Raw genomic sequence first — 25528 nt, 5'->3', positions numbered from 1 at the left:
CTACGTGTAGCGGCGGAGGTGTCCAAAACAGTTGTGGGCACCCCGACGCATGTTTTTATCTAATGAAAAATCGTCCAAGTCTTCCATCAAAATGTTCATTTTCCCCATAGTCACTAGGAAGCAGCAGACGCCGGCTCACACTGTCATACCGACAAGAGCGGCGGTCTTTATCGATGTGACGTCGGCTCACACACACATACCGACAAGAGCGGCGGTCTCCATCAAGGAGCAGGCGCCGTCGCAGTCACCCCAAGTAGTAGACGCCACGGCAGTCACCCCAAGAGGTTTGACGCCGTCGCAGTCACTCCAAGTGGTAGACGCCACGGCAGTCTCCATCAAGAAGTAGGCGCCGTCGCAGTCACTTCAAGTGGTAGACGCCACGGCAGGCAGTCACCCTCTGGAAAAAGACACCTCGACGGTCACGACCAGCGCAGTTGATGCTCGCAAAGCGATCAAAATGCCTTAGAAGCGTTAAACACAGTTGAGGAACGCACTCTAGACTGCCTCGGCCAAGCCAAGGCGGAAACAAAAGAGACGCTCAATTAATAACATAAGAGAACAACTCAGACAAAGACAAGAAAAGACCTCGGCCAAGCCAGAGGCAAAGTGAAAATGCTAAGTACAGATTGAGACGCTCAACTATTAGCACAAGAAAAAGGAATGAGGTAAAGACCTCGACCAAGCCGGAGGCAGACGAAACGAGCTCTTATTAAAAATGTTCAACAAATTACAAGAAATGCAAACGACGGCCGTCCCCATAAGGGTCAGCCAAAAGATAACCTACCAAAGTTGTACAAAATACAAAGACAAGAAAGGCAAAAGGGTACAGATATCATCTCCCTATGTCTGTTGCTGCTCGCCATCAGCAGTGGTAGCAGCATCTTCTTCGATGGGCAACCCAGCGGTTTTCCTAGCAGCCTCAGCTTCAGCAGCCTCAGCCTTAGCCTCGGCAGCCTCAGCTTCCCTCATTCTCTTGGCCTCCTCATTGGTCGTCTTTGCCTTCTCAGCAAGGGTCGCTGCCTCCTCGGCCGCCTCTTTCTCTATCTTCATCCTCACCGCCTCCTTGGCTCTCTCCTCCATGGCACTCTCCTTAGCTTCGAGCTTGTCGTCAAACAGCTCGTTAAATTTGCCCCACAGAAAGGAACCATCAAGAGGGAAGAGCTCCTCAATCACTTCCCTGGCAGCTTCTTCGGCCAGATCCCGGAATTCGGCGCACATGTCAGGGAGCATGACGGTTTGGAGCATCTCAATGTCATCCTCCTTTTGTCTGATGATGGCTTCCTTGCTCCGAATCACCTTCCCCTGGATCTGAAACCGTTCCCTGAATTCATTCCTCTGCTGGAAATAAAGGTCGGCGTGCCTCTGAACAAGGTCACACTTCGCCAAAGGCTTTTTTCAACTTCGGCCGCATCAGCCTCGGCCTTGGCTCTCTCAACAAGGACCTCCTTTTCAGCGTCCTCCCTGAGCTTTCTCTCAGCCAAGAGCGCTTTCTCAGCATCCCCCCTAAGTCTCTGCTCATTGAGGAGATCCAGCTTCGCCTTCGCGGCCACCTTCTTAGTGGCATTAAGCTCAAAAGCGGATTGAGCCACGGCCTTCTCCTGCTCCATGATACGAGCACCGGTCAGCTCGTTCCACCTCGCCAGCCTGTTGATCAGCCTCGCGCTTTCCGCTACAAGCTGGGAAGGGGAAGCCTTCTGGGATGAAGCGTCAGCGATGACGTTTCGATCACTAGCCTGCAGTAGGGAAAGGGAAGCCTTCTGGGATGAAGAGTCAATGGTGACGGTATGATCACCAGCCTGCGCGGGGTTCTCCTCCACTTGCTGCTCAATAAGAGCGGCGGCCGACAGCGGCTGATCTGCAAAATTTAAAGAGAGCATCAGTATCAACATACATGGACATGCCGGAGAGCCTGTCATCAGCAGTGCCTAATGAACCGGCTAAATCTGAGCCACATGATAGATCAGTACCGTGCTTGGCCTTCTTGGCCGGAGGACGCATTTCTTCGCCGGCAGCAGAAGCAACGGCAGCGGTAAAGGCTGTCTCCTTTCTTTTACGGACAAGGGGAGACCCCTCCTCATCGGAGTCATCCCCATTGGTGATATCAACGATCTCCACCGTCTTCTTCTGAACAGGGGGGATGGGAGGTGGAGCCGATGTCGACGCCATCGCCGCCGAAGGATTTGTTTTTCGCGTATGGCGCGGCATATTACTAACAACCTTCGCCTGGGCCTCCACCACATTCAAGCTTTTCAGCTGCTGGTCCATGAGATCATTCGGCGACGTCCTGCGGTCATGGGTCAGAGCCTTGGGATGCAAGTTAGCAACGGTTTTGTCTTTGTGCAGCCCCATTCTCCGGAGGATATCCTCAGACAAATCCGGTCCAAAGTAGTCTACGAAGGAAATAAAGCAAGAATTAAGTAGAAGGAATAAATCGAAGTTCGAAAAACAGGAACATTGAGAGCGGTGATGGGCCTCACACCGACCCCACTCACCCTGTGCTAGGGCCGGTATGAGGCCGACATGGCAGAGCGGCTCATCCTGATGAATGATCTGCGTTGGGGGAATCCATATTTTCGGCTCCCCACTCTTGTCCGCCTCAAAAAGCCTCATCGCCAGCTTCTCATCCTCTTTAAGAAGGACCTTGCTGGCATCCATCTTGAGCTTTTTCCGGGTGACCCATCTGTCATGCTCCGCCTTAGTCTCACACCGCAAATTCACTTGGTCTTTGAAAGGAGTGGGCGGCGGATAGTCATCCGGCACCTTAACGTACACCCACCGATCTCTCCGGTCCTTGCAAGAAGTAAGTTTGTCAACGAGAGACATAACCCTTCTCCATGTGCACACTGTACCATCCGACGCGGCCAGAGATCGACGGCTGGAGATAATGAAGCCGGCGGAATAAATTCACCGTTGGGGCCTCCCCCTTGAAGAGACAAAGCCAGACAAAGCCAACTATGGTCCTCATAGCCAACGGGTGCAGTTGGGCAACGGCAACGTTCATGGCCCTAATGATGGCCATAACGTACTCATTCAGCGGAAACCGGAGCCCGTACTCCAAGTGTCGCATGTATACGCCGATGTGGCCCGGTGGAGGGCAACAGATGGCCTGGCCCTCCTCAGGGATAACAATTTTGTATCCCCTGCCAAAGAAGAAATGGCCCTCGAAAAATGTCTCGCCGGAACAACTGGCTAACTTATGGGTCCAAGCACGGTCAACGCGTACCTTACAGGCGTCACCGTGATCCATAACGTACTGCCTCCCCTCTTTAGGACGAGCCTTTTCAGCATCATCACCAAAATCGTCTGCGTCATCATCAACATCATCGTCATCCTCCCATTCCTCCAAAATCCGAGGATCAACTTCAGGAGAAGGAGACCTGGGGCCCCCAGGCCTTGTCAGGAGGGCGTCCAGCTTCTCCTCCTCATCAAGACGCGACGGGGAACCCCCCGGCGCCGGTTTGCTAGTCCCGGCATCAGCAGAATACATGTTTACAGTAAAAACTTACAAAGCTAAAAAATTGGAAAGTTTGTTTGTTTACCTTGAAGAAAAACACTCGCCGGAGTAACAACTCTGAAAATTAGAAGGCAAAGAAGCCCTTGAAAGTTTAGAGAGGAAAATTTTGGAGAATGAAATTGGTGGCCAATTTCGCGGAATAACTGCCCTATTTATAGGGAAAAGCCCATAAGGAAGGACCAATCAGCGAATGACCCATGAAGCGTCAACCAATCAACGTGCGGACACGTGTCGGACATGCAACCACGGGATGTCAATCGTTGCAACAGTTGAATGTCAATCAATGCAACAGTGACCAAGCGTCTTCAACACGCCCATTCACATCTCTCCGCCTATTTGCCTTCCTCGGCAAGAAATTCCCAAGCATCCGCTCTCCGCCGCCACATGGTCAACCAAGCTAGGTAGCGGCGGGGCGGGGGCAATCAAAAACAACCGCTCTCTCAACCCCGGTCTCGGCCAAATCGGTTTCTTTTCCACATCGGATGCCCTTTACACATCCATGTGGAGGGGGATACGGATACGGCCTAAGAAAGACCAGTGCATAGAGAAGAAGCCGACGCAGAGAAGAAGCCGATCTAAAATTTTGGACAAATTACTTACGCAGAATACACGCTCAAACATACATCGGAGCCCATACCACGGATAGACTACGCTGGGGCAAATTGATGGGGCATATTCTCGCATCACGACCAAGTCAACATATTGAGCAAGGTCAAAGATGTCGACAAAGAAGTCAACGACTTGGACAAACTTAGCCGATCGACCCATCCATCTACTGTCGGCTGGTCTCGGCATGGCAACCTGCCAGCCGGGGCACATATCCGCGTACTCATATCCAAGAACCCTCGGCCGGCCTGTCATAGGTCCATCGGCCGAGGGTAGAACGGTCTTTCCACCTGCTAGCCACTTGGCCACTACGTGACAAAAGGTGAAAGTCTATAAATACTCCTCAACCTTCATTGAGGAAAGGATCCACATTTTAACCTAAGAAACACTATTCATCTGGTATTATCTTCCTTATCTCTCTACAATATACATTTAGCCAAGTAACAACAACTTATCCCATAAGTTTACTGACTTGAGCGTCGGAGTGAGTTCGCTCGGCCCCAAGCCAAGCCCTCAGTTTGTTCATCGTTTCAGGAGACCGAAGGAAGATTCAAGCAAAGACGTCATTCTACGAGCTACGAGTGGTAACAAATATCTGCTCTGGAATTACACCCGAAACAAAACTATATAGTATAATTAATTTGTATAACTTTCTTTAATTACATTGAAGTCCCTTGGTTTCTGGATTTAATATATAGTATTGATGACTTATCAAATATCCCCTCATCCAAACCAAATGTAATAATTGTTTTATCACACTTGTCGAGACACGTTTTACAACACGGATATCTTTAGTTACAAATTATTAGAAATTATAGAAATTTGATATTCTTTTAGCATTCATGACGATAAATCAAACAAGATCTCACATGACTATATTTTGTCTTATAGATTAAGAACAATATCAAAGATTCCCTACGACCATGAATAATGTCAAAAAACAAGTGTTATCTTTGGTTTGGATAAAAGGGAGTACAAAGTACAAAGTACGTTTTTTAAAGACATAATAACAGCTGATTGTAAGAACTAAAAAACTCGTATAGAGACTTGTTCAATCTCTATTTCCGCTCTAACCTTATATCTCCTTTAATCAGCATGACACAACGACAATTGACATGTTATGACTTACGACGTACAAGGATTAAAGAATTCGTCTAATGACTTGCCCAATCTCGATCTCCGCTCTTCGTTTTTGCGCATAATCGTTGATTAACGGTTTCGCGCATAGTCGCGGATTAACGGTTTTTCAACAAGATTACAACTTTTAAAATTAATAACACCTATCATAACAATCAAACAACCTTTACCATCATCTATTTTCTCCATGAACCAACCCACATTCCCAATTCCAAAACAAGTAAAAAAAACAACCCACCTAAACAAGATGTCCAATGCTTAGTTGCCTCTTATTATCAACTAATCACATGTGTCAACAAATACAAGAGGCTTGTTGCATCACTTGCATGATCTAATTTTTTACTGCAACTTTTCTTCTATCTACTACTGTAAATAATTACATTTCATGTACAAATAATGCACTGTTAAATGACTTAAATCCACTGTAATTCTGTAACTCACCCACATTTCTGCTGTCTCACTTCAACCCTCATTCTTCCTCAACAACCCAGGTGCCTCTTTTTCTTTTTCTCTCTCTTTTTTCAATAGATCTTGCTTAAGACCGTCTTAACTTAAGACGTCTCACAATCTCCTTTAATTTGTATCTCTATTTTACTCTGTTGTGAGAGTTGTCTTTAAGTTAAGACGGGTTTAATTCATTTGCATTTTAATTTCCCTATGTTTAATTACAAAAAAGATTGGATTTTTGTGGAAATTGAGCTGACCCAGTTGTTTACATTTGCATGATTTCTCTTTTTTGTGTTGATTATTGTTGTTCTTACCTTTTTTTCTGAAGCTGTGGGTGTTAATTCTGGAAATTGTCAATTGATTTTGGAGAAGTAGATTATCTGTTAGTATTTGATGTGAATATGATAAAGGGTTTGTCAAAAAAAAAAATCACACTTTTTGATTTATCATTCTTACTCAGTAGCGGAACCAGGATTTGAAGTTAAGGGCGCGTAAAACCCGAGTAGGGGCAAACTAGTAATATCGTAAGATAAAATTAAATAAAATAAAATCGTGTTAGCGTAGTAGCCCCCTTTAGTTCCGCCACTGATTTCACTATTTTAATTCAACCAGTAGCCCCTTTAGTTCCGTCACTGATTTCAGTAGCCCCTTTAGTTCCGCCACTGATTTCACTATTCTTCGTTCAACCAGTAGCCCCCTTTAGTTCCGCCACTGATCTTACTATTCTTCGTTCAACGAGTAGCCCCCTTTAGTTCCGCCACTGATTTCACTATTCTTCGTTCAACCAGTAGCCCCCATTAGTTCCGCCACTGATCTTACTATTCTTCGTTCAACGAGTAGCCCCCTTTAGTTCCGCCACTGTTTTCACTATTCTTTGTTCAACCAGTAGCCCCCTTTAGTTCCGCCACTGATTTCACTATTCTTCGTTCAACCAGTATCCCCACCCCCTTTAGTTCCACCACTGATCTTACTATTCTTTGTTCACTCAGTATGAGAGGCTTTATTTAGTGTTCTATAAGGGTATTTGCAAACTGTTTGGGATGTAGAATAATATTACCCCCAATCCTCAATGGCTTCTGCAGTTTCGACTACTGTCGAGTAAGTGGATCAAATATCACAACCCTACAGCTTTGTTGAATTTAGCTAGACTGTTTCCGGACAAGTGACGACCTTTAATAGAACTGATCCATGGAATAACATTTAACAACAGTCAGATTGATGGATGTAATATTGTAATGTACTCTGAACTACAACTTTGATGAAAAATGGACCGTTTTTTAGGTCCAATTATCGTATGTGAAACTTCTCCTTTGATCTTGAAAGAACGTAAGCTTGCGGAAATGTTCTTTGGAGTTGTTTAATAAGGTCAATCATGGTGATGTATGACTGTATAATTAGATGGTAATTGTCTCGCAAAAAACTGTGTGAGAACGTTTTGTTTCGTTTAAGAATTTGTGTGCGAAGATAAGTGAGGATGTGATTTTCAGTTAGATATGTGATTAATATGATCTTGTTATTGGTATGTGAATCCAGTGTCGAACAAGGTTCAAGATGATACCGTGTGATGATTGTTACTTTCTCCTGTACTTCATCATGGGCACATATTTTGGCCCGGATCTCAAGGGGGAGAGAATAAAAAGGTCTGCTTTACAAAGAATAGAGGAAGGCCTTCCTTCATATACACTCGAGCAACTTGCAGGTTCCTCCATCAAAACATCTGAAATCGAGCAAATCTACTATTACCTTCTCAGGAAAGCCGATAAATCAGTTGTCGTAAAAGTTCCCTTGCTACACCAGTTCATCCAAGGCGACTTCCCGTCTAAGGAAGGCGAAGGGGACCGCCCTCAGTTTCCCTCACTCTTTCCTCCCCATTTGCACCCTAAAATGGAGTATTTCAACGAAAGCATTGCTAATGTGACGTACATCAGAAAACCAGCCTTTTTCTACATCAAACAAGAGGATATTGAGAAGTTCAAGAGGCTGTCCAGGCTGGAAAATCTCCTTGTAGAAACAAGTGTCGAAAAAGGAGTACCAAATGGTAAATCTCCCACCAAGAAAATTGCTGATAAGGACTCGGACGACGTGCCAATTGTGACATACTTTCGTGGGAGTCAAAGGAAACGGCGGTTGACTGAAATTTTGCAGAAGAAGAAACCAGTAGACTGTAATGGTGCAGCAAAATCAAATGAACTGGCTCTTAAGCCCTCTGAAGAGAAGCGTTTGAAACCTGAGATTAGACATGGACCTGGTATAGTCATTCTTAATTCAGAACCAACTAGGCAGGAGTTGGACAGCATCGTCGACATAGCGAAAAATGCATATGCATTAACAGGCAGTGCGGCAAAGGGGATCGTCGGATCTGCTATTGGCCTGATGGATATTGGTGAATCTCAAGATTCATACTTGTTCAGAGTTGCTCTTCCAGGAGTCAAAAGAGAGAACAGTGAGTTGCTTATATCATCTTATTTCACATCAATGAGCTATTTTTTTTAGTAAGTCCTACTTATGGGTAAGTAATGGTGCGAGTCTGAGACCTGAAGTTCCCTGCAAAAGGTCTTTCCCAAATTTGTTCTGATCAAGTTTGGATCCTCTCCATTTCTTAAAAGAGAGTCTGTTTCCTCTCACAAGATAATATAATACTATACTTCTCTTTTTATGCCTTTTTCCTTTATTTTTGGGCATAAAATCAAGACCGTTAGATCGCCGTTAGGTGAAATCTTGATCGTTGAGAGGAAATGGAGAGGGTACCAATCGGGTTCTGATCAACCCCTTTAAACTAACAACCGGTTTATAGTACTCCTCCCCATGTTATTTTTTGCAAGTTCAGTTGTGTGTGTCAACTAGATTTGGCGAGACTTGCGTATATTTCTTAACCCATGACCCAAATACCTAACCTGAGACCTGAACAAAATAACCCAATGACCCAAATCTGAGCTGACACGACTGGAAACACCGGGCTCAAAATAACAAAATCAATTCACCCTAAATGACTTAACATGGAACTCCCCACATACGTATAAAGCGTAGAAAACCTTTATAAACATCAGGGAAACGCCCTGACCCCATAATTAACCACCCAAGATGATCCCATAATAATGCACCAAAAACAAACCCGTATATGACCCGTTTGCTAGGTGTGGTAACAACCCAACTATTACTTACAGTTTTTCTTCACTCACATGATTTTGACTGAATATGGGGATGTGCAGGGGCTTTTCAGTGCGAGGTCGAAAGCGATGGTCGTGTACTGATAAAGGGAGAAACCGTCACCGGAGAGACAACTGTCAATCGCTTTTCCCAAGACTTCGTGATGCAATCACGAAACCTGTGTCCGCCTGGACCATTTTCAATCTCCTTTCACTTACCGGGACCCGTCGACCCTCAGCAGTTCTCTGGGACATTCGGTACTAGTGCAATCCTCGAGGGAATTGTGATGAAAAGCAAACCTTCAAGACCAATCACACCCAACATTCCTACATCAAAGCAACCCTCCGAAACACCCAAGGAAACTCCACCAAAGCCACCTGCTGAAACACCAAAGCAACCTTCCGAAGCACCAAAGGAAACTCCGCCAAAGCAACCCTCCGAAACACCCAAGGAAACTTTACCAAAGCCACCTGCCGAAACACCAAAGCAACCCTCCGAAGCACCAAAGGAAACTCCACCAACGCAACCCTCCGAAACACCCAAGGAAACTTTACCAAAGCCACCTGCCGAAATACCAAAGCAACCCTCAGAAGCACCAAAGGAAACTCCATCAGAGCAACCCTCTGAAACACCCAAGGAAACTTTAGCAAAGCCACCTGCCGAAACATCAAAGCAACCCTCCGAAGCACCAAAGGAAACTCCGCCGAAGCAATTCTCTGAAACACCAAAGGAAACTTCCTCATGATCACCAATAAATTGCTTGCTAGTAACTTTTGACTTTAAATCTTCAATGTAAATTGTCGATATCTTTCTGACAGATATTAGCATAGACTACCATGTAAATATTAACCAGACTGTATACGATGTTGTGACTCTCTTGTCTGTATGTTGGCATAAAACCAGAACAAATGGCCATATTTTCGGTATGTGTATGAGCCATAAGCAACATAGGCGTATAATGGAGACTAAAGGGGTGTGTTACATATTGTATGTTTCTTTCGGCTTTGTTGTCATGACACCTGAACTTTTTCTCTCCATAGATGTATTGAGAAAAAGGTCTATCTCATATGAGAACTTCTTATAAACCATTTCTCAAAGGTTCTCGTCTATGGAGAGTCAAGGGGTTGGTTTAGATGTATCATTATATGAAATCGTTTCCAAATAACGAAGCGCAACCGAGTTGTTCCTGGAAAATGCATGATGAAAACTACATTGATATAGATACTTGCAGAAACGGATGGCTAAATGCTAATAAAAGAACCACAAAATGACAGTGAGCATTTTTGTTTCATGCTATCATTCGTCAAATCGTCACTCAAATCAAAGAACTGTAAATCATCCTGGATATGTCGTACTTTCATCTCATCTACCACCACCACCAAACCAGGTTCACCTTGATCTGACTATTCTTCAAGTGGCTAACTAGGCTTTTCTAGTAAAGACTAAACCAGGTTCACCATGGTAATTCACCCTCGGAATCTCCGATATGTCCTATTACTGCACCAGAATAACAGGAGCTTCCTGTCATTCCTGACATTTTGCAAAAGGGATAGAGAGGTGATACAAACACAGACATTTTTGTCCAGGGAAAGGAGATATCATAAACCATTACTGACAAACGCATAAACTTTTTCAGAGAAAGCATAATAGCAAAGGGAAATATAGGTTTTTTTAGTTTAGTAATTTATGTTTCATAGATGTTTTAAAAGATCTACTGTTTTCAAATCTTAAATATCGGAACCCTATTGACAGTCATCCAAAACCAAGGTACCTCGCAAAAAATTGAAAGTAAACAGAACTACAGAAAGCAAAAAGAACTATGAAGGTCCCTTGATTGCATAGAATTCCTGCTGTATACCCAGCTTTTCATCTCAGCATCCTTGCTCCCATCTGCCAAAAGCTATAAGAAAGAAAATGCTTCTTTAGTAATGATATGCATAATCGGAAGTAGTTGATGATCAACAAGAGAAAACGAAGCAAAGCACATCATGATAAAGGATCAATACTTTCAATGAAAACTATCCTAGTGTCTTAAGAATTCCACAAACGGTAGGCTAGGGGGGTAATTAATGCAGCCTTAAAAACAACGGAAAAAAAACTACTACTTCCAGATGACCCAAAACACATTAGATCAAGTTTCCCATCGGATCAATGCTACTCAACTAACAGTAGAAGAGTAGTCACTTTTGTGGGTCATTTTGTTTTGTTCAATTATAGTCCAAACCCAAAGAAGAGGCAGTGTTTAGCTAAGAAATGAAACCGAGGGAAGATATCGGGTTGCTATCATGCACATTTGGAGGTTAAGCGCATTATCATTACACCCATTGCCTCGGAAGAGGCTCTACTTCCAAACAATGTAAACGGATTCACACATACGCATAATTCCTGGGCAAAAATGTAAAAGTTTCTAGCTAACCCTTAGTTTGTAGGCATTTTTAGCCATTTTGATTTAGTCCATGATATTTCAGGCTAACAAAATATCTTGGGCTCTCATTCAAAATGGACTTAGACGTCGAAATCTCCTATGGAAAGCAACTTCCTCTTTGAATATGAACAAAAGTAATTAGTTCATCCAATGACACGATTGTAAGGAGATTGTGCAATATGCCAAATAGTTAATATAGTCACTAACCTTTAGATTTTCAGACTACATTAAGCATCAGAAGAAGATTGTTGCTGCTGCTGCGATGGAGCCTGTGGCCACATTGGCTGACCACCCATGTAAGCCTGGGACTGAGGAGGACCATACGGATTCGGATTGCCCATCATCATCATCCCAGGAGCTCCAGCCTGAGCAGGATTCTGAGTTGGCGGCATATAATAGTAAGGAAGGGCATCAGCCGGTCCCCCTACGGGCATACCAGGCCCCCTAGGCAGAGTGGCCAGAACATCATCCTTCAAATCCTCCCTTGGGACAATGTCCACCAGAAAGTCAAAGATGTCGGTCCTAGTGATAGCAGCAGCGATGTCGTTCTTCTGTAGAGTACGCCGCTTGTTCTCCTCAGTGTGGTTCCAGGAACGCAAAGTCAGCTCGAGAATGAACATTTCACAGGCCCGGGCGAACACGACCGGGGCCTCAGCTGAGATCATACGGACATCCTCGTCGGCTTTCATGATCTTCTTGATTCTTGCCAAGGGAAGACTATGGTTCTTGAAGTCGGTCACCTTCTCAATTTCCTGGTATTGATTCTGCCAGAATGCCTGGAGTTGTTGCTGGAGTTGCTGTTGTTGCTGGTGGTGAATCTGCTGGTATGCTAGCTGGTGTTGAGCCATCTGAGGCTGCGCCCCACCCACGGGTGCAACCACAGGTGACCCAGTAACTTGATTTGGTTGGTATGGCCCGCCATAAGGAACTTGGCCCGCACCACTCACTGATCCCACTAGTGGGGCTTGACCTTGACCATGACCTTGCTGGTCCATTCTGCAACTCACAAGAACACAATAAGTAAAAGTAATAAAATGATTGAAGGAAAACAAAAGTGCTATCAGGTGGTACTCAGTATCACCCTCTCACGTGTATTTAAAATGTCTCGTCTGCGGATCCCGATAATGTATGTGACTGTACGAACCGGTGGCACCATGCCACCATATCGTTACTGATTACATAAGAGATATAGTTGTGTTGGTCGGGTGTGACAAAAACCTCTCATACCGTGAAATTCTATTACAGATTTCAAATGGTAGCATCTCAGATCACCCCCTTCACCATGATCTTATAAATCATTAATACTCAATATAAACCGTCAAGATTGAATGAAGAAAGCAAGGAATCTTTCAACATGGAAATAAAATTTAAATCAATGTATACCAAAGGGGGCAGAAGAAACAGCCAAACAGTTTACAGTGGAAGTGTGGAGCGTATTGTCAAGATTGCAAGTAGAACCAAAGAATGCTTGTGAAAATGAAATTTCAATCAACGTATTCCAGGAGAAGGAAGAGGTGACAGATCAAAATGGTGAACGGACAAAATTTCAATACCTCCAGATCTTCTACAATTTCAAAAGATTTAGCAAATGAAGCAAAGTCGCACAGGAGTAAAAACAAAATGAAGCGCCTTACTTGGGTAAAATAGGAACCGGCATGACTGGTATAACGAGGGGAAAAAAATCAATAAAGCAATGTAAATGTACTTTCCGGCTATGTGATGGAGATGAAAACAAACCCTATGGCAAACAATGAATAAATAGTCGTGCGAACCTAAACAGTAATGAAAAGTGGGACGGGTCTAAATTTCGGTAACCCAATCTCACCACCTAATATGAGATCTTAATAGGCCCATACTCTAAATCTACTAAGACCAGTAACAATGCACACCTATAAAAAAAAAACACTGAAGCAGACAGGGTAAACGGGACGTGAAATCAAACAATTTTCCAGTCCGACGATAACTTGTCAAACAATATATGCTGATGTTTTCCATATATGTGCAAACTTTGGACGTCCTACTCATATGGAAGGTAGATGGTATGTAAATTCCCCTAGAAAAGCGAAAGATGGAATACTTTAGCACTAAATTATCCATCAGGTACGGGATATGTCTCCGACTCTCCGGCCTTCTGCTGTCCTGAGCAGCTCAAACAACTATATCAACCAACTAAAATAAGCGCTTTCAATGACTAATTAAGTTGTAAAGTCCAGTCCAAATAAATTTTCTCCGGGAATAAATAATTGTTAAATAACTAAATTTGACAAATGCAACTATGTATGTACACTGCTAGTCGCTTGTAGTTAATAAATGCAACAGAAGACTCAAATATGCCTGACTACAACATGCCAACGCACACAAATCCTCCACGTCACCCTTATAAGGTTTGATCTTGCAGTCACCCAACTCTGCCAAGGGGTCATCAATCTTGTCTTAATTTGAGAGTCTTGTTTATTTGAGGGTATGAGTCCAGTGCGAGAACAAGTTGATAGTCCACCAAATTAGATCGTCACACGTTGGGGTGACTAATACAAACAAACAGGCAGTAGTCTCGGAAAAAACAAAGCTAGAGAAGTAAAAGAAGAGAATTGGAGTTGTGAAACGATGTTGGAGCTTGGTTTACCCAAAAAGGAAAAGGGAAGAAGGGAGGAGAGAAAATAGCGGACTGCACATAAGGAACACCAACTAGCAAAAATTTTGATAAAAGAAGAAGGAAGAATGTCATGGTTTGGTGTCACGGTGTTGTAATCCATAATCGGGAGAATCACTCTGAAACAGATGGTCAACTACTTTTTCTTTGACAACGAAAAAAATAACACCAGTACGTCATTGAGATAGCTAAAATGTTGGATACTGCCAGCTCAAACTACGATATATTTCATTTTTAAATGAATACTCCGTCTATTTAACTAGATTCTTTACATTTTTCACCTTACCCACATAATTTGAAAACTGGAAAAAAAAAAAAAAAAAAAAAAAAACGGAGGGAGAAATCCATACTAAACTGTTAAAACACAATTGTACTCTTTTTTATTATTAGTGTTTCATTAATAGTGGTCAAAAACAGAGAGACTAATTCGGCGGAAGTAACATTTTCCACTTTTGACCCATTCTTAGAATTTCCCCTTTTTTATTTAGTACGTGCGACATGTTTTGTTGCCTAATTGAAAGTATGAACCCGCTATTTTACTGGTTAGAATGTGAGATCCACCCTCACTCCATATATATTAAAAATCGTGCCAAAAGGCCCAAAACAAATGAGGCATTTACGGAAAAGAGGCGTATGCTATAATGATCACTGTTTCTTTAAGTCGCCTACCACATCTCATGGGTAGTTAGTTACAAGTTCCATCCAAACCTAAAAAGTCAAAGCAAACAAACCACGTGCAATACAGCTAGACACCAACCTTTTCTGGCATTCGGTTCAAGGTATAAGTCTAGATAGCAAATTCGTTGTGAAGTAGCATTCAAAGTTGACAAATAGAACAAAGGCACTAACTTCATCACTCGAAAAGATCCTAAATCAATACTGACTACATTATGCACTCAGCACCAGCCCACAGATGAGACCTTTTCTTCCGTCCCTCAGAAACTATGTAGTATGATACAGATGCTAGGAGAAACCACCCCAAAAGTTACCTTAAAAAGTGGAAGGTCCATTTCCAAATAAACCCTTGAAGAATGGAAGACACTAAGACCAATGTGGACCTCAAGTCCAGTACATTACAATGGATCGTAATATTCCATCATGCTTCGCACCCAGCCACACTCGCTGGCTTTGCGCTAGACCCATATAGTCCCAGCAAAAGCTGCCATATTGATAGATGGTGATTAGCTTTGATACCGCTAGCATAGATAATGGGAAAACCCACCCTAAAAGCTAGCTCAAAGAGTGAAAGGGCCCGTTTCTACAGAAACCCCACATCAAGTCCCCCATATACCCAATGTAGGATTCAAGTCCCATACTTTACAATAAATCGCAACATGGTATGTCAATTTTTCGGGACAAATTGACAGCCACACAGCCTATATTTAGGTTAACCAGCTAATATGACTTCATGAAGTCACAAACCAGATTAAGTATCAATGAAGATAAAGTTTAGATCCATCTTAAATCTTTAGACCCCGTTTCTCATCGCTGCAAACTTTCTTCATAGTCCAAGTTCAGCAGATGATGACTCACAAGACGCAAAATAAGTTTCATCCAAACAGAATATTAAAAGCACCAATCATAGAAAGAAACACAGCAAGTTAAAAAAGGTAGATTTTCCTCAAGCTGTATTAATTTTCACAAGATTATGCCTTTCCAAAGCAAGATTCATGGAGTAGAAAGATACAAGAGGGCAGCATCAAATAGGGTCCCAAGACGCCCAACGTTAAATGATAAAAACGAAAAAAAAAACTTGGGACATCGCAAGACGCCAAATTACCATAAATGAAACTACAGACGGGTTATTCAAATGAGTTATATAAAAAAAGACAACAAAGAAGAAGAGAAAACAAAACCAAGTATAGTTTGGAATTATCATAACAATACAAGAGGTGGTCCAAGAAAAACCCTTCATTGTTTTACATTCATAGTCAATTACTCATGTTTTATGTTGAGCATATTTGCCGAAACAATATACAAGTATCATCTCATAATCTTCAACTTTGACAAGGAGAAAAATCGAAAAAATCAGACACACTAACATAAATCACTAGAAAACTGAACCAAAGTGACCAACAAATCAATGAAATCACAGCTGTATGGTGCTCATATACAGTTACAAATTCATATAAATCAAAGTTTCTTTCCCTTGAAATTCAAAATTGATGCTTTAAACAAATTCTAACAAGCCAAATTCAAAATACATCTATATAGTGCCAGTTAATACTCCCTCCGTCTCAATCATTTGTTCAACTTCGATTAAAATACCCTTCCCAAAGAACAACAAAGATAAACAAATGATCGAGATGGGGAGTAACAGATAAACAAAACACATGGTGCAATTCAACAACTATATTTTTACTAAAAAAACCATAATCCCACAAATGTCTTACAATTTGACAATCTTCAACTCAAACTAAATCCATGCAAACCAATAACAAATAAGAAAACAATAGATACAATCAAAATTACCTGCAAAATTTATATAGATTGTTCAACTGCCAAGTATTCAGAGTATATAATACCTACACCAACAAAAAAAAAAAATTAAATTCAAATTCACAACCAAATTAAACAAAAAAAAAAATGCCCAGATAAAGTAGAGGATTTAACATACTGTAGAAACACTAATTTCATGATTTGGGTTATAAATTTAAACCAAAAAAAAATCAACTTTTTGTCGACTTTTTTTAGGGTTTTTAATTATAATTGGTGCCCAAAGAAATCATTTTTTGATGAAAAAAATTAGAAAAAGAAAACTAAGAGAGAGTAATTACAGAAGGTTGAAGGAGGAGGGATGCGCAGATGATTCGTCTGTTGAATTTTTTTAGTAAAATTTTAAAAAAAAAAAATGGTTTTTTTAATGTAGTTTGATCGAAGGAGTTGAACAGAGGAAAGGAGAGTTCGATTCTGGTCTGACTTAAACTTCACTAAGTACGCCTGTGTTTATGTCGGATCAGGAGAAATGTTGGTTTTCATTATTTATAACGTCCGCAAATTCATGTTTGAGACGGCCACTATTTTTGTCTGAAGTTTCAAACGGGCATATCGTATATGTGACCATTTTATGATAAAATGTACCATAATCATAATGAAACAACCAGTGTTACAGTTTATGGTAACTTGTTTTAACAATCGTCACATTTGGTTGTAAAATGATTATAAAATTCCGTTTTATTACTTCAAACCAAAATGGTCCGTCTGAAGCAAGACAAGTTCATATAAATACACACACTAGGGAGTACTTTGTATATAGGAGAGGTCTTAACCTAGAGTCATAGAGTTTGAGGTCAAATTTTGTGAATGGTAGGTTGTAGAGTTGAGTTCTCGTTCTGTCTTAAATAAAAGACGGGTTAAAATGCCTAGAGAATGCCCAAATGATAAACATTTGTTCCATTTACTTATATAGACTAGTATTTGATCCGTTTTACATTTAAAACATTTATGATTGGCGTAAGGGAGACTAATTGGAACTTTGGAAGAAAAGATGTACTAGTATGTCTTGTGCTTTCGGTATTAAATGAGATGAATTTATATAGGCACGAGGTACGATTCTACCAACATTAATGCACCGAATTAATATATTCACAAAAAACTTCTTTATGTCACAGATTATCTATTTAGGAACGACCACAAATTCAAAGATCTTTCGTACCCATATGTTTGTTTTCCGTGACCCTTTTATTGTTGATCGTGACATAATAATTTCGTACCTATTTACATAGTAGAATGTACCCCTTCTATCTTTAATCATGATTTGTACCTATATTTTATTACCTTTAGTACTATTTTTTTTATTAAAAGTGTAAAATAGTCTCCCAAAAAATTTATTGAGAGACCGTCTCTCAGGAGACTTACTCCACAAAAAGTTGTAGATTGTTGAGAATAAAGCTCCAACCCATATGCGGTCCACGCCCATTGTTGAATTTAACATAGATAGAAGAGTCTTGACATTCGTGATCATTAACTTTTTTAATTAAAAAATGATTTATTATTGTTATGGTGCAAACTCATGTCCCACATCGGTAGAATAAAAGATAGAAGATAATCTTTATAAGTGTCTACAAAATATAATAGTACGAGGCTTTTTGGGAAGGAGCCCAAGAGTAAATTCGTGAGGGCTTGGCCCAAAGCGGACAATATCGTACTATTATGGGTTGTGGACACAGATGCAGCAGAGGCCCAACACGGGATATTCACACTGTAAGGCATGGAACTCCTAGCTCGGGGTGAGTCCTTGAGCAAGCCGGGTCCAGGGCTAAATGGATGAAAGGCGTCATAGGTAGGGATGGCAACAGAATCCAGATCCTGCCCAAATTCTGAGATTCAGATCCTACGGAGCGGATATGGATCGCGATATTTAAGATCCAGTGGATAAGGATATGGATATGGATCGTATGGTCGAGATCCAGATCCTACCCTTAGATCCATTTTTATTTCATTTTCTTAAAAAATAAGTTCAGCTAAACAAATAATAAAATTATATGCTTTGTTCTTTTAATTTTTTTCATAATTCAAACCATGATTTTTTCTGATTAACATTTTTTGGTTAAAAAAAGATACTTTTTTTTAGTGTTATTGTAATTTCATAAGACTTTATTTTTATGTTTTTAGAACTTTAGCTCTATTATTAGTATCTAATAAAGGAAAATAGTATGTTACTCCCTCCATTCAACTCCACAAGGCCATTATGCTTTATCACGTTTGCCAACGCGGTTTTTACTTGGCAAATATCTTTAGTTACGTATTTGCAAAAAATTATAAAAGTTAGATATTTTTAATGTACTCTTAAAGACGAATAAAATAAGATCTCACGTGAATATATTTTTACTTATGTATCGAGAGAAAATTGAAGTTGAATGTCGGCTTGTGAATAGTGTGCAAAAGAGATAATGGCCATGTGGAATTGAATGGAGGGAGTATGTCGTAGTAAAATACAGAAATAATATTTTCATATTTTAAGAGGGACTTTTCTTTTATTATCAAAAGGATATGGATATATCCTGATCCAATCCAGATCCTGCGGATCCGGATATGGATATGGGAATTTCAGATCCTGTAAATATGGATCGGATCTGGATCTTATAGGATCCTATCCAGATCCTACCCATTGCCATCCCTAGTCATAGGTCTTGTGGGACAAAGACCATTTGTGTACTAGAACAGTTGATCAGGTGGACCCTTATCAGGATGGGTGCCACGGGTTTGGTGGGTCCTTTCCAAGTTGGATGCCAGAGACCGTTTGTGTTCTAGGACTTCTGAAGTGGCGGACCCGGTCCAGAGTATGTTGGATGCAGAGGATGTTCGATATGTATGTGTAGCAAATTCCCAAGAAGGACACATAGACATGCAGGCTCAGGAGCATGTGGGGGCACTCATTTGACCAGGCGCTGACATGTGGTGCAAGACATGGCTCGTGGTAGCATGGTGTGTCGGCTAATATAATAGTACGAGGCTTTTTTGGAAGGAGCCCAAGAGTAAATCCGTGAGGGCTTGGCCCAAAGCGGACAATATCGTACTATTATGGGTTGTGGACACAGATGCAGCAGAGGCCCAACACGGGATATTCACGCTTCCGCACAACAATTATCATCAATAAGTTGATCACCATAATTAGAAAAAACTATCTTTATTAAGGAGGATACATAACACTAAAACTAATAGTGAGGTATTTTTTCATGATATAACATATTTCCTATTTTAAGTATAACTAGTAATAAATTATGGAGTAGAATCTATAAATATTATTAAAAGGCTAGACATTAAACGCCACGTAGACAAATGTGATATGGCAACAATTAATTGTGACGTGTCAGAATATAGTCCACATGGAAATACTAGCATAGTAGTACACATGAAAAAAAAATTACCAATTCCACATTTAAAAGTTACTCTCATAATTAATGGTAAAAAACTAAATTTAGATAATTTTAATTTCATAGGATAATTTTTAAATCACTCTCATGCAAAGTGGATTTAATAATAATAATAATAATCTATAAATATAATTAAAAAGTAAGCCAAACTATCAACCATCAACTATATGTCTTATTTTAATTTCATAAGATAATTTATAAACCACTCTCATGCAAACCTTTTACATTACATTTTTCCTTGCTCCATATTTATGTATGTAAAATCAATAACTATATAATCTAAATACAAAATCTATATATCTAACTTAAAGGCATGCTAAATTACCTATCATAATCTACATGTCATCTATATACAATAATATAAAAAAGCTACCTTGAGCATATGTATAAGACATGCGACAGCGTAGAATCACTAAGAAACTTTCATTTGATAATATGTGACTAATTAATAATATTCATTCATAGAATTAAGATAGAATACTTATTATCACGTTTATGACCCCTTATTCATCTCTTACTCTTCATTTTCTCTTTAGCTCTTCCTTTTCCTTTTTGATGATTCATTTTCCCTCCTAAAATTTATCTCCTTATTTGATGCTAAGTTAATATAAATAAAGTCTTTAAAATAAGCACTTTTATTTTTTACCATCTTTTTCTAACCTTTTGGCATATTCATATGTTATTGAAACTTTCCATTGCATATAATTTTTATTAATCATTTGCATTTGTGAAAAAAATAAAGTTATATCATACATAAGATTTGTGTTTTATTTGGTATTGTTTAAATAACTTTTATTGATGTCAATTTGTATTTCTCACCTTGATTTATTTTTGCAGAGGGAATGGTACAATTTTCTTATTATTACAAAGTTGGATTGTGCAGTTAATTACGTTATACATAAGGTATGTTCTACGAGTTTTGTTTGTGTAATTTATATAATCTTATTGTAAAATGCACAGTTTTTTGTAATTTATCCACTAATATCTCTTTGTGGTAGATTTATTTTATATTATCTTAATGTAAACCCTCTTACAAGATTAATTGAATTATCGTTAAATGTATGTTTGTTTCTTATTCTATTTTTGTAGGTGATGCTTTCTTTGTCTTCTCATAATATTAACATAGTGTGTTAAAAAAAACTACATGGGAAATGTGTAGGTAAGAGAAGGATTTAGTTGAACAAAAACTTGATATCCGTCCTTGAACCATGTTCTAATGATATTAAAACTTATTTGGTACGTAATTGTCTCACTTGATACAAAAACAAAATATTTTTAGTTTTTAATTCGAATTTAGAGGATCTTAGTAAATTGTTTTTTTAATAACTCTGTTTTTGTAAAAAAAAAAAATACAATATAGTTAAAAGGCTACTCAAAACATCTAATTTTAATTCACATGTCATTTTTACATTGTTTAATATTAAGGCTACATCAGACTTATTTATTAAAATTCTTCCTAAGATTTACTAATATTTTTTGATGGAAATCATAATACCGATCATGATTTAAATTATAAAATTAATTAACAATTTACTCTCATCATTTAAATCATACAATTTGTCCATCTAACCCTTCATTAACCATAGAGATAGTAGTTAAAAGGTCTTATATGTAGTAAATAAAAAGTCTAATAATTTGGATTATAAAGCTACTAATAATATTTTTTAGTGGAAACCATAAGATCATGTACTAAATTACAAAAATAAATTAAGAATTTACTCTCATTATTTAAAATTTTAAATCGTAAAATTTATCCATATAATTCCTCATTAGTAATAAAGATAATAGCTAAAAGGTCTTATATGTGGTAAATGAAAAATCCAATAACTTGGATTGTAAAGCTTCACAATTTCTCATATTGTTACTTTTGATTTATTTCAAAACCATCTTAAATATTGTAATTAGCACACTTGCGAAAAAGTGAAAAATAAGGTGTATATGTGCATGTGATTCAAACGTACATAGTTTTCTTAAAAGTACTCCATATTTCTATATTTTAAGATTTTAAAATTTTAAACGTTTAATAAGTTGTATAGTTAGTTTTGTAATTAAGATGATGCTTATTTAATTTTAATTCTAATTTTAACTATCTCAATTTGCAGATTATTGATTGCGAGGAGGCTATTAAAAAGTGGAGATTACATGTTTGGATCTAAATGTGAAAAACGAAAACATATTTTTTACTCTTTTAGTTGGCTTACAAAGCATCATCATTCATCATCGGCGAGATTCTCTATTTTACATGTATATTTTTGATAAAAAGTATAAATTTTGAGGAAAAGTTAAATTAATAGTAGCTATTTTACTTTTGATGGGGCATATTCTGCACCCGCTGACCGAGTCAACATATTGAGCAAGGTCAAAGATATCCAAAGCAAGTCAACACCTTGGACAACCTATCCGACGCAGCCTGTCGGCCTGTCACATGGGTCTCGGCCCGGCAACTAGCCAGCCGGGACACACATCCGCGTACTCACATCCAAGACCCCTCGGCCGGCCTGCCATGGGTCCATCGGCCGAGGGTAGAACGGTCTTTCCACCTGCTAGCCACTTGGCCACTTGGCCACTACGTGACAAAAGGTGAAAGTCTATAAATACTCCTCAACCCTCATTGAGGAAAGGATCCGCAAATAATCATTTAAACATATTAATCTGGTATAAACTCCCTTATCTCTCTACAATATACTTTGTGCCAAGTATCACACAACTTAATCCCTTTAAGTTTACTGACTTGAGCGTCGGAGTGAGTTCACTCGGTACCAAGCCGAGCCCTCAGTTTGTTCATTGTTTCAGGAGAGACCGAAAGGAAGAGTCAAGCAAAGTCATCATTCTACAAGCTTACGTGGTAACAAACAATGCTCCGTAATCACACCCGGAACAATTGGCGCCGTCTGTGGGAATAGCCATACTAAAAGCTAGTCAAATCCCTTAAAAAAAAAACACAAAACAAAACCCATCCAACAAGCTAAGAAGATGTCGAAACAACAAGAAGTAATTGTGACCGACGAACCTGCATTCTATCAGGATGACACATTCCACAATTCTGAGATTGGGCAGTCCCCCACCGGCCGAGTAATTCAACCGGCGTACGGGATGCCGATAATACCAGAAACACCGCTGTCCGCCGGCCAAGTCACTATAATGGGACATACGGTCGATGCAGCCAAACTAAAACTACTCCTGGACCTGATGGGTAATACGCTGATCACCCCCGCCGCAACGACGGTGACGGCAGCACACCCGCAGGCGACCAGAGCCCATCAAGTGACTCCAAACAACTTGACCGGAGCAATGTAAGAGGTTGGGCGTACCAAAACGCCAGGGGTGCCCGTGTTGCCTGTGGCGGACCAAAGTCCTTCCCCTCCTCGCGGGAGGACAGCGTCGCCGCGGCACCAACGAGGTCACCCCCGAAGAAACGAAGAAAGGAGCCCGACTCACCAGAGTCGGATACCAAGAAGCCCTTCCCGCTACGGGGAGGGAAGCCGGACTAGGATCACGAGGAGCCGATCGCCGCGTGTCATGCGGCACGTGGTCAGACAGCCCCTCCACGCCTATGTCCTTGAAGTCCCGGTGCCGGCCAAACTTAAGCTGCCGGCCATATCATACAAAGGGGATAGCGACCCAACCGACCACGCTGAGGCTTTCGAGTCTTACATGTCGGTATGGGAGCAACCCGATGAGGTGTGGTGCCGAGTCTTCCCAACCACCCTCCATGGCATGGCACAGAGTTGGTACAAGGGGCTACCAAATGGCTCGGTGTACTATTATGCCGACTTAAGGGACAACTTCATAGCCCAGTACGCTTGCAACAAGCGAAGGGCCGTGGAGACCTCGGATCTCCTGACTATCCGACAGGGGGATGACGAGTCCCTCCGGAGCTACGTCAAGAGATTCGACGCCAAGGTTCAGCAGATCCGAGAGCTGAACACTGAACTGGCGGCCTTCGCACTGATGAAAGGCCTACCGAGAGACGATTTCAAAAATGATCTCATCAAGTGTGAATACCTCAACCTGGACTCACTTAAAAGATGGCCGACCGAGCCATAAAGGTGGAGGATTATCACAAGACTGGTAAGCCACAAATGGCTGGGCCCCGCAGAGGAGCAGCCGCCGGGATAACAGAGATGAAGGACGCCGTGACAATAATAGGTCACGGCCCGAAAAATTTAATAAAAGACAGAACTCGGCGGGCGCCGGGGGGAGTTCGGGACCATACACCCCGAAGCGGTACAACAGTCTCACCCCCTGGCTAAATCACCGGCCGAGGTCTTCGCCCTGAGCAAAAATGAAGGGCAAAAGTGGTCAAAACCCCCCAAGACAAAGGCGGAGGGCGACGCAAACCAATTTTGCGATTACCACGGCCAGCCCGGCCATAAGACCGACAACTGTCGTCATTTGAAGAACGCCATCGAGGAGCTTATCCGAAAGGGGGCCCTCAACAAATACGTAGCTAGAGGCCCGGAGACGAGCTCCGATGGGGCGAACAGGAAATCAGTATTCCAGAGAATGGGAGTGATCCAGGTGGTTACCGGGGGAGACGAGAACGGAGGGTCAGCTAATGGGCACAAACGGCACCTAAATGAGCTTTATCAAGCCATCAACTTTGTGCCCACCACAGCGATCCCCGCTTCCACTGTCCCCGATATAACCATCGGAAGGAAAGACTACGAAGGAGTCGTAGCCCCACACAAATGACCCGCCGGTAGTCCACCCGGACATATCCAACCACTTGGTTAAGAGGTGCCTAATTGATACAGCGCCTACACCAACATCATGTTCGGGAATGCTTCCTCAATCTCGGTCCTCAAGATTGAGGACTGAGCCCCGCACCAACCCACATACAGACTTCTCGGGGCCGGCCTAGTACCCCGGGATCAATCAAAGGTTCTTAGGTGATGTTCGGCCAAGACGATGCGGCCAAGAATGTTTTATCTGAGTTCGTGGTCATTGATGGCTCGTCTGCCTACAATGTTCTGATAGGCCGGGTTACTTTGAGCGAGGCCGATGCTGTAATGTCCATCCGGGCCCTGACATTGATGTATGTCTCGGACCGGGGGGAGGCACAAAAGCTCGTCTCAAAGAACGAGAGAGATGAAGTTGTCAATGTCCAAGTATCTGCCAGAGGGTGTAACATGCAATCCCTCAAAGTGGCAAGGAAATCAGAGAAGGGGAAGAGCCCATCCTTACGACAGGAGGGTGATCCAATGAGCACCAACAACGTCAGCATGGTTGAGGGGGCCGAGACCGAACAAATAGAAATTGACCCAGGACGCACCGTAACTGTCGGTGTCGGCCTGGAGCCAAAATTCAGAGCCGACCTCCTTGACCTGCTGAGGAAGAACAAAGACGTCTTCGCGTACTCAGCCGCCGAGATGCCAGGAGTGAGCCGAGAGGTGATCGTTCACAAGCTGAACGTGCTCTCCAACGCCGCCCGTCAAGCAGAAGATGAGGAACTCCTCGGCCGAGAAAGACGAGGCCATCAAAGCCGAGGTAGATAAATTATTAGAGGCAGGCTTTATCATGCCTTGTACTTACCCTGAATGGCTAGCAAACGTTGTAATGGTGAATAAGTCATCGGGGGGGGGGAGGATGTGTGTGGATTTTACAAATCTTAATAAAGCATGCCCTAAAGATTGTTATCCCTTGCCTCGAATAGATAGTTTAATAGACGCAACAGCAGGCTACACCATGCTGAGCCTGCTCGATGCCTTCTCAGGGTACCATCA

The 25528-nt window shown here is 41.3% G+C and overlaps 2 protein-coding genes across 4 annotated transcripts; one reads left to right on the top strand and one right to left on the bottom strand.

The window, feature by feature from the left end:
* Positions 1–5475: 5475 nt before the first annotated feature.
* LOC141647316 (increased DNA methylation 2-like) lies at positions 5476–9843 on the top strand. 2 transcript variants are annotated; one of them, XM_074455445.1, is made up of 3 exons: positions 5476–5748; positions 7238–8147; positions 8914–9843. In XM_074455445.1, exons 2-3 carry the CDS (start codon positions 7256–7258, stop codon positions 9594–9596), a joined length of 1575 nt encoding a protein of 524 aa, XP_074311546.1. In that variant the 5' UTR covers positions 5476–5748; positions 7238–7255; the 3' UTR covers positions 9597–9843. The 2 variants fall into 2 exon arrangements, with proteins under 2 accessions (XP_074311546.1, XP_074311547.1); XM_074455446.1 differs by having other exon boundaries at positions 5739–7030; positions 7169–8147.
* A 636-nt stretch (positions 9844–10479) lies between these two features.
* Positions 10480–16884, bottom strand: LOC141647317 (nuclear transcription factor Y subunit C-3-like). 2 transcript variants are annotated; one of them, XM_074455448.1, is made up of 4 exons: positions 16704–16884; positions 16399–16451; positions 11484–12272; positions 10480–10751 (listed from the first exon to the last, which is right to left on the bottom strand). In XM_074455448.1, the coding sequence occupies exon 3, from the start codon at positions 12269–12271 to the stop codon at positions 11504–11506; it is 768 nt and encodes a 255-aa protein (XP_074311549.1). In that variant the 5' UTR covers position 12272; positions 16399–16451; positions 16704–16884; the 3' UTR covers positions 10480–10751; positions 11484–11503. The 2 variants fall into 2 exon arrangements, with proteins under 2 accessions (XP_074311549.1, XP_074311548.1); XM_074455447.1 differs by lacking the exons at positions 16399–16451; positions 16704–16884 and adding an exon at positions 12911–14251.
* Between the last annotated feature and the right edge of the window lie 8644 nt (positions 16885–25528).

The sequence above is a fragment of the Silene latifolia genome, chromosome 3, assembly GCF_048544455.1.
Source record: "Silene latifolia isolate original U9 population chromosome 3, ASM4854445v1, whole genome shotgun sequence".
Taxonomy (NCBI): Eukaryota; Viridiplantae; Streptophyta; class Magnoliopsida; order Caryophyllales; family Caryophyllaceae; genus Silene; species Silene latifolia.
This window is presented reverse-complemented; position numbering and strand designations above follow the sequence as displayed.